The sequence below is a fragment of the Mus caroli genome, unplaced genomic scaffold, assembly GCF_978045245.1.
Source record: "Mus caroli unplaced genomic scaffold, Mus_caroli_1 scaffold_16, whole genome shotgun sequence".
NCBI lineage: Eukaryota > Metazoa > Chordata > Mammalia > Rodentia > Muridae > Mus > Mus caroli.
Genome location: NW_028227271.1, coordinates 27,792,501 through 27,805,989, shown reverse-complemented (window position 1 = coordinate 27,805,989; position 13,489 = coordinate 27,792,501). Strand labels below are relative to the sequence as shown.

General features: G+C 50.8%; 1 protein-coding gene across 3 annotated transcripts; it reads left to right on the top strand.

Moving 5' to 3' along the window:
* Positions 1–1,252: 1,252 nt before the first annotated feature.
* Positions 1,253–4,408, top strand: Grina (glutamate ionotropic receptor NMDA type subunit associated protein 1). 3 transcript variants are annotated; one of them, XM_021183941.3, is made up of 8 exons: positions 1,264–1,406; positions 2,145–2,242; positions 2,354–2,680; positions 2,761–2,870; positions 2,951–3,151; positions 3,277–3,405; positions 3,483–3,626; positions 3,721–4,408. In XM_021183941.3, the coding sequence occupies exons 3-8, from the start codon at positions 2,377–2,379 to the stop codon at positions 3,868–3,870; spliced, it is 1,038 nt and encodes a 345-aa protein (XP_021039600.1). In that variant the 5' UTR covers positions 1,264–1,406; positions 2,145–2,242; positions 2,354–2,376; the 3' UTR covers positions 3,871–4,408. The 3 variants fall into 3 exon arrangements, with proteins under 3 accessions (XP_021039598.1, XP_021039600.1, XP_021039599.1); XM_021183940.3 differs by lacking the exon at positions 2,145–2,242 and adding an exon at positions 2,034–2,073 and having other exon boundaries at positions 1,265–1,406; XM_021183939.3 differs by lacking the exon at positions 2,145–2,242 and having other exon boundaries at positions 1,253–1,406.
* Positions 4,409–13,489: the final 9,081 nt, after the last annotated feature.

The following is a 13,489-nucleotide window of genomic DNA, read 5'->3' as shown; positions in this document are numbered from 1 at the left end:
GTTTTGTTTTTTTAAATCAGGGTGTTCTTCACAGCAACAGAACACATCTAGACTTTCTTTTTTTTTTTAATTTATTTTTTTATTAGGTATTTTCCTCGGTTACATTTTCAATGCTATCCCAAAAGTCCCCCATACCCACCCCCCACATCTAGACTTTCTAAGTAAGCATGGTGGGCACGTTTAGACCAGGAACATGTGCAGAAGCTATGGATCAAAGACACATCTTCACTAGGTCCAGCTGTTAAGCAGCACTTTGTGGATATAGGAGAGGACCCTTTCCCAACCTTAGTATAAGGTCTCAGAGTGGCCATACACCAAGAACCAGTAGAGAACCAGAATGTCCCCAAGACACTGAGGACCAGGAGACCACCCAAGGGAAAATTTCCTCAAGAAGCACTCCCCTTCCCTTCTCCCGCCTCCCAGAAGTGAAGCAGGGAGTTGGCCCCACCTCTATGTCCTGACAAGATTATTTTGAGGATCTGAGATTAAGTGACAAGAGTATGGAGAGAATGGGACAATTAAATGATTAAGTCTCTTGGTCTGGAATAGGTGTGGATAAAATGAATGTTGTGACTTTTGTTGTTGTTTTTCAGGACAGGGTCTCACTATGCAGTACTGGCTTGGCTGTCCTGGAACACGATCTGTAGATTAGGCTGGCCTCAAACTCAAGAGATCAACCTGCCTCTGCCTCAAGGCATGTGCCACTACCACCCAGCTGTGAATGCTGTGTCTTAAAGCAAACAAGTGTCTGGGTGTCGTGGCTCGTGTTGTAAGTGTAGTTGGAAAGCTAAGGCGGGAGGACTGCCACACGTCTGAGGTAAGCCTGGGTTGCATAGTGAGTTCCAAGCCAGCCGTGATTACTGACTGAGACCTCATCTCAAAATGAAAAGCCAAGAAGGGACAGAGTCCTTGGAGGCTTCAGTAAATCCTGGATTTAGGAATCAATATTGAATCCATCAATAGAGAGCCACATAAGCTAAAGAAAGTCATGCCTCCCGATGTCGTTAGCCCCCACGCCAGACCCCAACCATCTCTGATCAGAAAGCGCAGGGCTTCAGGACTCTGACCTAGGACGCCTACAGACAATAGCAGACTGCCTAGGCAAGCTGGACCAAGCAGTTTCTGTAGGCTCAGAAGCTCCTGAACAGGTGACAACATTCGCCTTACATCAAGGCCCCGCCCCGTCCCGCCCAAGACCCCACCCACCACAAGGCCCCGCCCCACCACAAGGCCCCGCCCCATCACAAGGCCCGCCCAGTCACAAGGCTCTTCTGCGTCTCCCCAGCGGCAGGCGCAGGCCCAAGTAATCCGGCCGCCCAGCGGGTGCAGGTGCGGACGCACCGGCCATCACCGCGCGCGGCTGCGCAGTGGGCACCGTAAGCACCGGTCTCTGGCTCCCGGGAGCGGTGAGTACCCCCAACCAATCCCAAGAGTATACCGCCGCCGCAGCCCCCCTGTCAGTCGGCTGTCCCCTCCCTGTGTTACTGAGCGCGACCGCCTCGGGTCAGTTGGCTCGGTCAGGACTCGCGGCCCGCTCGCCCAGACTGGTGGCATCATTGGGGGTGGGGAGCTCTGGCGGCCCTGAGCAAGAGGGAGAGGGCGGCGCTCTGTAGCGGCCCAGACCCGAGGCCCAGCGACCCCCAACCCGACAAGACAACCCATCCACCCACGGGGCGCATTCTGTGGCCACCGCCCCCTCCTCCGTCGTCCCCATCCCTGCTTTGTTCCCTTGAACGCCCTCTGGTCGCTTCCATCCCCCACACACCCCCGCACCCCTCTGTTCCTGGCGTACCCTACTAGCAGACACCTTAGCAGCCAATACAGGCCTGCATTCAGTACCCGGAGCTAGGGACATTCAACCCTGTGCTTAAGAGGAGGGTCAGGGTTCCCGCTGGTCACAGATGGCCTGGGGATTTCCTCGGATAGAAATAGCCGCTAGCGCTGGCCCCTTCAAGCTGCTTAATAAGAGGGATAGGACGGGGAGAGCCAGGGCACACCCCCACACCTCTTTAGCCACTGCGCTGTGCCTCTAGACTCTTCGTTGCTGAGCTCTGACCCGAAAGACCCGCAGCGGTGAGAAGACATCTCCCAAGCTCCAAGCTGAGGCTGACAGCCATCACTCTTCCTCCCATCCCCCACCCCAGGTCGATCTAGAGGAGCCCCTTCCAAGGGGTCCACATCGGTCTCCCGTGCCCCACCCAACGCCTCCTTGTTCTGTGACTCCCTACAGCCCTGTACAAAGGTCATGGCCAGTTGTTTTTGTTGTTGATTTTTTCTTCCTTGGTTCCGCAGCAGGTATGGCTGTCACTGGTTTCAGTCTCTCAGAGCTAACTGTTCTCTCTTTCTCCTCTAGGGGCAGCCACAGAACCCGAGGCCATGTCCCATGAAAAGAGTTTCTTGGTGTCTGGGGACAGTTATCCTCCCCCAAACCTTGTGGGGCCCCAAGCCCCTATGCCTCCCTATGTTCAGGCTCCCTACCCTGGAGCCCCATACCCACAGACCCCTTTCCAGCCCTCTCCCTATGGTCAGCCAGGGTATCCCCGTGGTCCCAGCCCCTATCCACAGGGTGGTTACCCTCAAGGGCCGTACCCTCAAGGAGGCTACCCACAGGGGCCATACCCACAGAGCCCCTTCCCGCCCAACCCCTATGGACAGCCACCACCCTTCCAGGACCCTGGCTGTAAGTGTAGGGAAGGGTAAGGGGCAGGGGCAGGGATTCAAGTGCCCTCAGGGACACTGACCCAGCCTCTGTGTCCCCAGCACCTCAGCATGGGAACTACCAGGAGGAAGGGCCTCCATCCTACTATGACAACCAGGACTTCCCCGCTGTCAACTGGGACAAGAACATTCGCCAGGCCTTCATCAGAAAGGTTGGGCCTGGCATGTGTGTGGTGTGGGAGGAGCCACAAGGAGGCAGCCAAGGCGGGGCTCTGATTGGCTCCTTCCCCAGGTGTTCCTGGTGCTGACCCTGCAGCTGTCGGTGACCCTGTCCACTGTGGCCATTTTCACTTTTGTTGGGGAGGTGAAGGGCTTTGTCCGGGAGAATGTCTGGACCTACTATGTCTCCTACGCCATCTTCTTCATCTCCCTCATTGTCCTCAGCTGTTGTGGGGACTTCCGGCGAAAGCATCCCTGGAACCTTGTTGCTCTGGTAACTCTCAATCCCTGAGCCCAGTTCCCCTAGGCCTGTGGAACAGGAAAGGGAGGTTGGACAGGGTTGGACCAAGAGCAGCTCCCCACACCCAAGACCCCCCGCCCTGTGATCCTCTTCCGCAGTCGATCCTGACCGTCAGCTTGTCCTACATGGTGGGCATGATAGCCAGCTTTTACAACACGGAGGCGGTCATCATGGCCGTGGGCATCACCACAGCTGTCTGCTTCACGGTGGTCATCTTCTCCATGCAGGTGAGGGGGACCTAAGACAGGACGGTTGCCCCAGAGCCCTCAACACCCACAGTCTCACCTCTCTCCCTCCCTCCCAGACCCGCTATGACTTCACCTCGTGCATGGGCGTGCTCCTGGTGAGTGTTGTGGTGCTCTTCATCTTCGCCATCCTCTGCATCTTCATCCGGAACCGCATCCTGGAGATTGTATACGCCTCGCTGGGCGCTCTGCTCTTCACCTGCGTGAGTGAGGGTGTTGGGAAGGCCTTTCCTGGGATGCCAGCGGGGTGAGTGAGTAAGCTGTCGAATACCGACTGACTGTGTCTTTACCCACTAGTTCCTGGCAGTGGACACCCAGCTACTCCTGGGGAACAAGCAGCTGTCCCTGAGCCCAGAAGAATATGTGTTTGCGGCCCTGAACCTGTACACGGACATCATCAACATCTTCCTATATATTCTCACCATCATTGGCCGTGCCAAGGAGTAGAACAAGCCCCAGCTCAGGTGGCATGGTTGGCTCAGACCCATGCCCCTGGCATGACAATGCCATCTGTGCTTCCCTCTCTCTGGTCCCCAGGCCTGGCCTGGCGCAGAGGGAGTCCCTCTCTCCCTCTTGTATGTACACTGCAAATACTTAATGTTTGGACCCTTTATGGCCACAGCATGGCCCCCTTTATCCCTTTTGCCCTTGCCAAGGGGCGACAGGGCTGCATTTCTGTGCCACCTTCTGTCCACTCACTGTTGCATGAGCCCTGTCTGCCAGCCCCATCCCAGGGTCAGGGATCAACACCAGGTCCCAGGGGAGAAGGATCATACCAAGAGGTGAGGGTGCACGTCTTTCCTCCTGTCCCGGCTCCCCTGGCATAGAGTACCCGTGTCCCCTCCCCACCCTGCCTTCTGAGGGGCATGCAGGGCGGGGTCTCATTCTTGCGCTGGGCCCCAAGAGCAGAGAGGATGGCATGTTTCAGGGAGGAGGCTCTCTCGTGCTGCCATTGTTAAAATGCCAATAAAAGGGTACCTTCTGCTTTCTGCTTCTCCTTGTCTCTCTTCACTGCCACTTCCTCCAGGAGGCATGGAGGGGCTTCAGCACCCCCTGCCCTGGCTGATGGTCAGTTATGGACAGGCACTGACCACAGCGGTTAATGACAGTTAGCTAATCCAGTGTGTGTGCTGCTGCTTTTTTTGCTGTCTTTCCGGCTGCATTTTAAGGTGTGCACTAAGATCTGAACCGATGGACAGGGCTCCTGAGGCACGAGCACAGTGCCAGGTCACACAGTGTGGAGTAGACTGTGTATATCTCTACGCTCTGTGAGTGGCACAGTGCAGCAGTGGGCTCTCTATAAGATCCCTATGTCTCTCACCAGGACCAGCAGCGTGTAGGTCATTGGCACAACCCTGAAAGAGCTGAACAGAGATGGCTCTACCAGGCAGGCTCCTTGGCCCCTGGCTCCCTGGCATTGCCATTTGGTGCCAATTCCTCAGGCCTGCCTGTTCCTCCTCCTGCCTTTGCTCCGGCCACATCATCTCTGGAGCCCTCATTCATCCATCCAAGTCCCTACACAAGTGGAGTGAGTCCTCCTGGATCTCAACACAGTTCAGTCCCCTAACCTCCTGAAACCACAAGGTCAGAGTGGCCTTGATTCTTACAGGTCTCTTCCCTAGGACTCTGCATCTTGGTCGGCATAAGAACCTCTCTGGGCTGTTGCTTCCTGGCAGTATGTGGGTGTATTTAATTTAATTAACTAGCATTAGTTCCTCGTGTGCACCACAAAGCCACCCAGTGCCCACAGGTACCGAGCCACAAGCATCCTCTCCCAAACCTGGGGTTTTTGCATTATCTCCCCAGGCCAGATGCAGCCACCCCCTCCTCCATTCTGTCCCATTCCTTCCCCAGCCAGTCTTAGATTCATCAAGCCTCTCAGTCTACAAAACAGACTGCTAGATGTGAGCCGTGGATCCCATGACCCACCTACCTAAGACCCATCTACCTGGTGCCCTCAGGATGAAGCCAGTATTCCTCACCCTGGCATCCAGGCTCTGCCAACTCCCCTGATGCCTTCCTATTCTCATCCCTAGCCCTGACCTCAGACAAACTGAACCAAGAGGTTTCTCCTAGACGGTCTATTCTTGTAACCCTTCTGCTGGAGGGGGGAAGGAGGGGTCATTGCTGCTAGGAACCCTTTCCTGGAGTCTGCCTTAATTTAACAGCTAACCTTCGGTCATTTGGTAACACAAGGTAGCAAAACCACTTTCCCCCACCTCCTTCTAGCAGACGCAGTTCCTCATCGGGAGTATTGTGGCAGGCTCTGTAAACATGTTGTCAAGTAGAATTATCGAACTAAAGGTTTGGGTTTATTTCTCAATGGCTAAGAACTTGCCCAACAGCTTGTTTAGGCATGTGCAAGGGTCTGGGTCCCCAGTACCCTAAAAACCAAGCTCAGCTCCTGACAGGAGCTCACAGATCCAGAGGAAGGAGGCCATTCACATTGTTACAACGTCAAGCAAGATGGGAAGGAAGGGTAGCCCAGGGGTTATCACAGAGCAAATTTAGAAAGGGCGGTGTTTCGTCAGAAAAATCCCAGGAGAACTTAGTTGGGAAAGGAGCTTTCTGGGAACAGCTAGAAGCTGGAGGGAGGCAAAGGCCAAAAGAGGGAACTTGAAAATGTCCTATAAGGTACGAAATGCTCAGCCAAAGCTACTGGGTTTCTTTTCTTTCTTTCTTTCTTTCTTTTTTTTTTTTTTTTTTTTTTCCTGAGACAGGGTTTCTCTGTGTAGCCCTGGAACTCACTCTGTCCTGGAACTCACTCTGTAGACCAGGCTGGCCTCGAACTCAGAAATCCGCCTGCCTCTGCCTCCCAAGTGCTGGGATTAAAGGTGTGTGCCACCACTGCCAGACTGGGTTTGTTTTCAAGCAACTACCTCCCGAGAGAAACTAGAGATCTCTGGCAGGAACAGGTGCAGAAAGCAGCAAGCAGGCTTCTGAAATGTATTAGGACTATGAGCTAATAGTTCCCCCAGCTCATGAGGTTGACTGGAAGAGCCAGGATTCCGGAAGGTTTCTCTCGCTGAAAGTAAAACCGAAACCACGCTCTTGATGCTAACACAAGCATTTGAGAAAGTGGAAGCTTTCATATTGGTCTGTGGAGACGGCTCCGTGAGGAAAACAGTGGTTATGCAAGCATAGGAACTATCTATATACCCCCAGGACCAGGGTAACGTCAGGCGTGGTAATGTGCGCCTGTAATTCTCATGCATCATCAAGATAGGTGGCAGATGGGAATCTGTAGACAGTTGCAGGCCAGCTAGCCTGGAGGATGCTGCAGTTAACAACAAAGAGACTCCATCTCAAAGTGGAAGGCAAGGACAGACACCCAGTGTGTCCCCTGACCTACATACACACAACACGGCATGCACATGCCTCCACATAACACACATAGCACATGAAAAAATTTTTTTTTAAAGAGCTCGGAAAGTTGATGTGTGAAGTTGAATGGAATCCAGTGTGAGGTAATGTTGGCGCTCGAGTGAGGAAGAAAAGCACTTTCCAACACTTGGGATCTGCCCTGTCCTATCTGTGAGGTCTCAGTGTAGCTAGGAACTGAGCTGGCACCCACAGATAGAGACACCCAGGGTTGCTAGGAGCTGGTCTGGCCCCCACAGATAGAGGCTTGATGTTCTGTTTTAACAATTTCACAAAACACTGACAGCAGACCAGGTGGCACTGTTACCATATAGGTTAAAACAAACAAACAAACAAACAAAAAACCAAGACCCCTCTTAATCACAGCTAAATGGAAAAAACATAGGAATTAGTCAAGCTGTAGGAAGGACTCTCCAGGTCTATGGCTCAAGAATTACCCAGGCTTCCATGGGTAGTAATCCAACGTGGTCAAACCATAGATGTGCCCAAGAGAGCACTTACAGGGCCAACTACACTAACACCAAAGACTTATTTGCATAAGTGAAAATTACATCTTGCTCTCAAAATTAAACAATACAGGCATTTATGGAAAAAAAAAACATTCACCTCTTTATCAGAGAGCAACGTTCTCATTGCTGCCTGTTGCAAAGCACAGTAAGGGGTTAGTTAGCTCTAGACTCCAGCTCGAGGCCAGCTCAGATCCCCACACACTTCCTCTGATGAGCTAGGGCTACTGTGCAGCATCTCGGGGTTGGAAGCATCCTCAGAGCAGGATCTGTGACCTGAATTTGACACAGAGCCCAGCACCTAGTGCAGAGCCTGGCACACCATGGTGTCAATCAAACAGGGAATGAATCAAGTTAACAAGCACCAGCTGCCCCAAGACAAATGACAAGGTGGTCTTTGGCTGACCATCAGCATCAGTGGGTGGTGCCTTGGCCATAAAGGGAGTAAAACTAAGGCCCTGGTAGAACAGGGTCATGTTTGTGGAAAGCACCCGATGGGAGAAGGATGGACTGAACAAGGGAATCAAAGCTGAGGGTAGCCTACTGTAGGCTAGCAGCTCAAATGTCTGAAGTATTATTGTGCAGGCAACAATGGCTCTGAAATGGTTTGAGCAGAAGTAAGAAAACTGGCCAGGATGCTGTAGTGGTGCATGCCAGGAGGACTGGCACTCAGGGATGGGAGGAGGTCTGAGTGAGGAGACTCCATGGAGATCTGGCATCAGCTCTGCAGGCCAAATTGGCTCCTTTTCTAGTGGGGTCCATGTGCTCCTCCCCAGGTTACCGGGGCCTGTTCTGACACCCAGTCACTCCTCAGTCTCAGGCTTTGCAGGACATTGGAGACCTTTCAGAATGGCCAGACCTACGTATCTCTTACCATTGACTCTGACTTCTCAACTCCCATTTCTTCAGTAACAGTTGCTTCTCCCTGTAAACATCCTGCCCGCTGGATGCCTGGATGCGCTTGCTCAGCCACACCCACTCCCTTGGTCACACCCTCTCCCTCATCACTCCCACCTCTAACTGGAAGGCCCTTGCACACCTATCATCTTTCATACCAGCCTGGCTTGTGTTTCACCACCTTCCAGAAGTTTCCTGGTTCTGGGATAAGTCTAGCATCAGGCACAAGCCCTCCTCTTGATCCAAATATCATCATGACTTCTGGGCAATTAAGTTCTAGCTTTTGAACGTGTCTCAGAGCTAGCCTGTCTCTCCTGTCACACATGATCGTCACTACGGCGGGCAGCCTGTGAGAAAATAGTGGCAGCTGTGTAATTGACAGAAATTGCCCTAAGTAGACCAGAATGCACATTTGGGGTCCTCGGGAAAAAGTCCTGGTAAGTTCCTGGGCTCTTCCCTGGAAACCTGGAAACTAGAGGAAGAGGTGAGGCAGCCAAAAAACCACAACCCAGGCTCCACCCACCTCTGCCCAAACAGTTATGGGAAATTAGTCCACTCCCTGTGCCTGGCAGTGGATGAAGTGAATTTCTTCTTTTAGAAAGAAAGAAAGAAAGAAAGAAAGAGAGAGAGGGAGGGAGGGAGGGAGGGAGGGAGAGAGAGAGAGAGAGAGAGAGAGAGAGAGAGAGAGAGAAAAGAAAGAAAGAGAGAAAGAGAGAGAGAGAGAGAGAGAGAGAGAGAGAGAGAGGGAGAGAGAGAGAGAGAGAGAGAGAGAGAGAGATAGAGAGAGAGAGAAAAGATAATATCACCTAGACACAGCATCTGTCATTTCGTTAAACTTACTAGGTATTTCAAATTATAGGATTGTCTGGCTAACAACCAAGAGAAAGTCAAATGACATAAACAGACCTAGAGGTGATTCCTTAATGGAGAGAAAACACAGTCTTTAGTACAAAATTAGGGAAAAATAGAAGTGGAAGCGGTAGAATGTAGAAGAAATGTGGGAAATTCCATCGAGTATTCAACTCTATAACAATAACAAGAATCACCTGGGCGTGGTGGCGGATGCCTGTAAGCCCAGTACTCAGGAGGGAAAGGCAGGCGGATCTCTGTGAGTTGGAGGCCAGCGTGGTCTTCAGAGTGAGTTCCAGGACAGCCAGGGCTACACAGAGAAACCCTGTCTCCCTGTCATTCAGATAGATAGATAGATAGATAGATAGATAGATAGATAGATAGATAGATAGATAGATAGATAGATAGATAGATATGTGTGTGTGTGTGTGGGTGGGTGGGGTATGGGTGTGTGTGAGTGTGTATGTGTGGGTGTGAATACACTGTAGTTGTTTTCAGAACCACCAGAAGAGGGCATGGGATCCCATTACAGATGGTTGTGAGCCACCATGTGGTTGCTGGGAATTGAACTCAGGACCCCTGAAAGAGCAGTCAGTGCTCTTAACTGCCGAGCCAACTCTCTAGCCTGAGAAACCATGTCTTCAAGAGAGAGAGAGAGAGAGAAAGAGAGAGAGAGAGACTCAAATTGAGCTTTAAATTTTTTTCTTTTTAAGGTAAAGTCTCAGAGGGGATGGAGTGATGGCTCAGAGGTTAAGAGCACTCACTGCTCTTGTAATGGACCAGTGTTTCGTTCCCAAATCCCACATGATGGCTCACAGCCCTCAGTAACTCGTTTCAGGAGATCCAATGTCCAGTCCCGGCTCTTAACTGCTGAACCATCTCTACAGCCCATCTCATAATGTTTCTGGTGGACAAATTTAAACATGGAGATGTAACATTTGCTCTCTCAGTTCCAATTGTTCCCAAATATATCAATAGTGCTGAAGCCAGTTTGCATCCCAAAATGGTCCAGCAAAATTGTTTGGTGACTTACTCCTTTAACCAGCTTGTCCAAAAATGCAACCATCCCAGCTGTACCAGACAAGGTTATCTCTAGCTATCCCTGTAATGAAAGTGTTGCAAAAGTGTCTAAGGACCCAAAGGACTGAAAAAAAGCCAGACCCCCATTTGAGCTACAGTCACCACTGTAAGAGGTGGGATTACTCCTAGGGGTGGGACCAACAACGGACCAGAGCAGAGTTTAAGAACTGATTGGGTAAAGCAGGTATCCATCATTTCCTACCAAAGAGCTCTTAAAAAGTGTTTGTCAGAGAGCCAATCTCCTCCCAAAGTTCTAGGAAGTGATTTTGGAAAGACCTTTTTGATTCGTTGAAACCTATCAGAGATTAATTCCCAGGCCACACAGGAAGGGCTGGCCCAAGAGTCCAGGAAGAAGCCAGGCTTCCTCAGGGCAACGTCTGCCACTGGGATCTGGCTGCAGCCCAGCTAGGGACACAGGACCTGGCAAGGTTTGCCTCCAGCCTAAGATCAAGGACAAGGAGGCCTTCGTAGCTGCAGCATAGGGTGGCAGTGTTACAGGCTTCGGTCCTGTGCCTGTCCTCCTGTCTGAGAGTCAGCTCCTTAACCTGGATCAGAATAAGCCAGTGAGGATCGTACATCTCCAGACCACTTCAGCAGCTCTTCCCCACCAGCCCAGGGAGGATGCTAAAGAACCCAAGATGTAGAAGTCTGTATTCATTATTGGGGTTCATTTACACTCACCATTAATAGCTGTCCCTTTAGATAGCCAAGTGTAGGTGCTGTGAATCCCACTTACAGAGAAGGAATCCAATCTGAGGTGCCCTCACACTCCCAGAGGGCCAGGGCCAGGAAAATGCTGAGTTGTATTTAAACACCGCTCCTCGGACTGTCACTGAGTCACTGTTCTGTTGCTGTGAAGAGACATCTGTGACCAAGGCCACTCTTATAAATGAAAGTATTTAATTGGGGCTGGCTTACAGTTTCAGAGGTTCAGTCCATTATCATCGTGGTGGGGGTATGGGGAGGGAGATGGCAGCACTTAAGCAGACATGGTGCTGGAGAAGTAGCAGAGAGTTCTACATTCATATCCATAGGCAGCAGGAAGAGCCCACCACTAGCCCTGGCTTTGGCTTTTGATAAATTCAAAGCCCACCCCCAATGACACACTTCCTCCAACAAGGCCATACCTCCTAATCCTTTTGAAATAAATGCTACTCCCTGATGTCTAAGGATTCAAATATAAGAGCCTATGGGTACTGTTCTTATTCAAATCACCACGATCCCCTGCCAATTCCCTCTGTTTACAGAGACTCCTGATGGAAACTGCCTTTAAAGGACTTGTTACGATTGAGCTGAGCTGAGAGTTGGGAAGAGGGCCATTCACCCAGAAGCAGGCTACCTGACAAGCACCCTCCGTATCTGTCTCGGCTTCATGGGTTCAGACAGTGTGTCTGAGGTGCCAGACAGTCCTACTGTCCTAGAGTGCTGGAGGAACAAACTGAAGGGGAGGCAGGCTCCTGTGACTTGGGGGAGGGCACACCACCTGTTAGGTCAAGGAAACAGGGTAAGGAGCAGTGAGAGCACTCAGGGAAGGGACAGGCACCCAAAGGGGTCAAATTTCAAGAGGCCTGGACTTCACTCTGAGGCCAGGAGCGAAGACAGTAGTTAGTGCCAGAAAGTGTTCATTTGATACTCCACAGAATGGTTAAGAGCCTTCAGAAGGGACAGTAATGAATTCAAGGGACACGACTAAGCCACTATCCTATACCCTGGTGCCTCCAGTCATAGAATAAGAGCAGCCACTTCCTTCACTCCAAATCCTCCAACGTGTGTGTGTGTGTGTGTGTGTGTGTGTGTGTGTGTAAACTACAAAGTACTTCTATCAGCCCACAGACTAGCATTGGCTGGCTTGCATTTCCTCTTCCTGTGGCCATTCTCCAATCATCTCCTGGGCCTCCTTAAAGATCTTCAAAAACATACCAAGCCTGGGTCTTTGTACTGTTACTCCCTTAGTTTGAAAAGTTGTGCCTTTGTTGTTATTGTTGTTGTTGTTGTTGTTGTTGTTGTTATTTATGTAGACTGGGTCTCATGTGACTGTGGGAATTCTCTATGTAGACTAGATTGGTCTTAAATTCACAGAATCTGCTTCTGCAACCTGAGTGCCATGATTGGAATTTAAAAAATGTGTGCCACCATACCCATTTGTTGCTTTTGGGTTTTTTTTGTTTTGTTTTGTTTTATTTTGTTTTGTTTGAGACATGGTTTCTCTGGAACCTGGCTGGAACTCTGGCTGTCCTGGAACTCACTCTGTAGACCAGGCTAGCTTTGAACTTGGAGATCTGCCTGCTTCTGTCTCCCGAATGCTGGGATTAAAGGCATGCGGCATCACCTCCTGTCTTTTTTTTTTTTTAAGATTTATTTATTGATTGATTGATTATACCAAAGAGGGCATCAGATCTCATTACGGGTGGTTGTGAGCCACCATGTGGTTGCTGGGATTTGAACTTCGGACCTCCGGAAGAGCAGTCGGGTGCTCTTACCCACTGAGCCATCTCACCAGCCCACCTCCTGTCTTTAGAAGACTTTAAATCGAATTTTATTTGTTTTGTGTTTGGGGGTAGTACGCGGGTGCCGCTGCAGACGGGCAGACATCAGAGAACCATCCACCAGCGTGGGTTCTCTCTCTTCACCATGTGAGTCCTAGGAATCTAATGCTGCCAGGCTTGGTGGGAGGGGCTCTTACTGACTGGCATCTCACAACCCAGTTTTGCCTTTTTTCAGTTCCCTACCTTCAGCCCCCCTGCCAAGCATGACCTTGTTAGGGAAGCTATTCTAAGTCCTCCAACAGCGTTCTCCCCTGGTTTCCCCTTTCCTGGTCTCATCTCTGCTCATGATAATATAATTTTGTCTGCCATCTCCTTTCATGGGACCACTGTCCTTCCTCCTGCTAGGTTGGCCCCATGGCAGCCGGGACTTCGCTGTGCTCCCTGTCCTGTAGGAGTTGGCTCTCGATGGCTACTGTGAAAAATTACCTAAGCACCATCCTTTCTGTAGCCACAGATCAGCAGCACTGCTGCCGGCTTCTGAGGAATAAATAGGCTATAGCATGGGAAATGTCTCGTAGCCTACAGTTACCTAGCCATGACTGAGCTCTTAGTTTCCAGGCCATAGACTGGGGAGATGACTCCATAGGATTAAACCTGAGTTCAAATCCTGAAAATTCACATAGAAAGTGAGACATGGTTACTTGCATACAGTGATCCCAGCAGTGTTTGGGGGCAGAACCAGGAGGATCTTTGAAGCTCAGGTTCAGCACACATCTTGTTAGGGTTTCTATTGTTGCAATAAAAACACTATGAACAGCTTGAAGAGGTGGCTTAGCGGTTAAGAGCACTGGTTGCTCTCCTAGAGGT

Excerpts from the sequence above, each read along its gene's own strand:
- Grina (XM_021183939.3), top strand. The coding sequence starts at position 2,377 with ATGTCCCATGAAAAGAGTTTCTTGGTGTCTGGGGACAGTTATCCTCCC. Across the intron at positions 2,871-2,950 it reads GCCAGGCCTTCATCAGAAAG|GTGTTCCTGGTGCTGACCCT; the intron begins GTTGGGCCTGGC and ends CTCCTTCCCCAG. Across the intron at positions 3,406-3,482 it reads TGGTCATCTTCTCCATGCAG|ACCCGCTATGACTTCACCTC; the intron begins GTGAGGGGGACC and ends CCTCCCTCCCAG.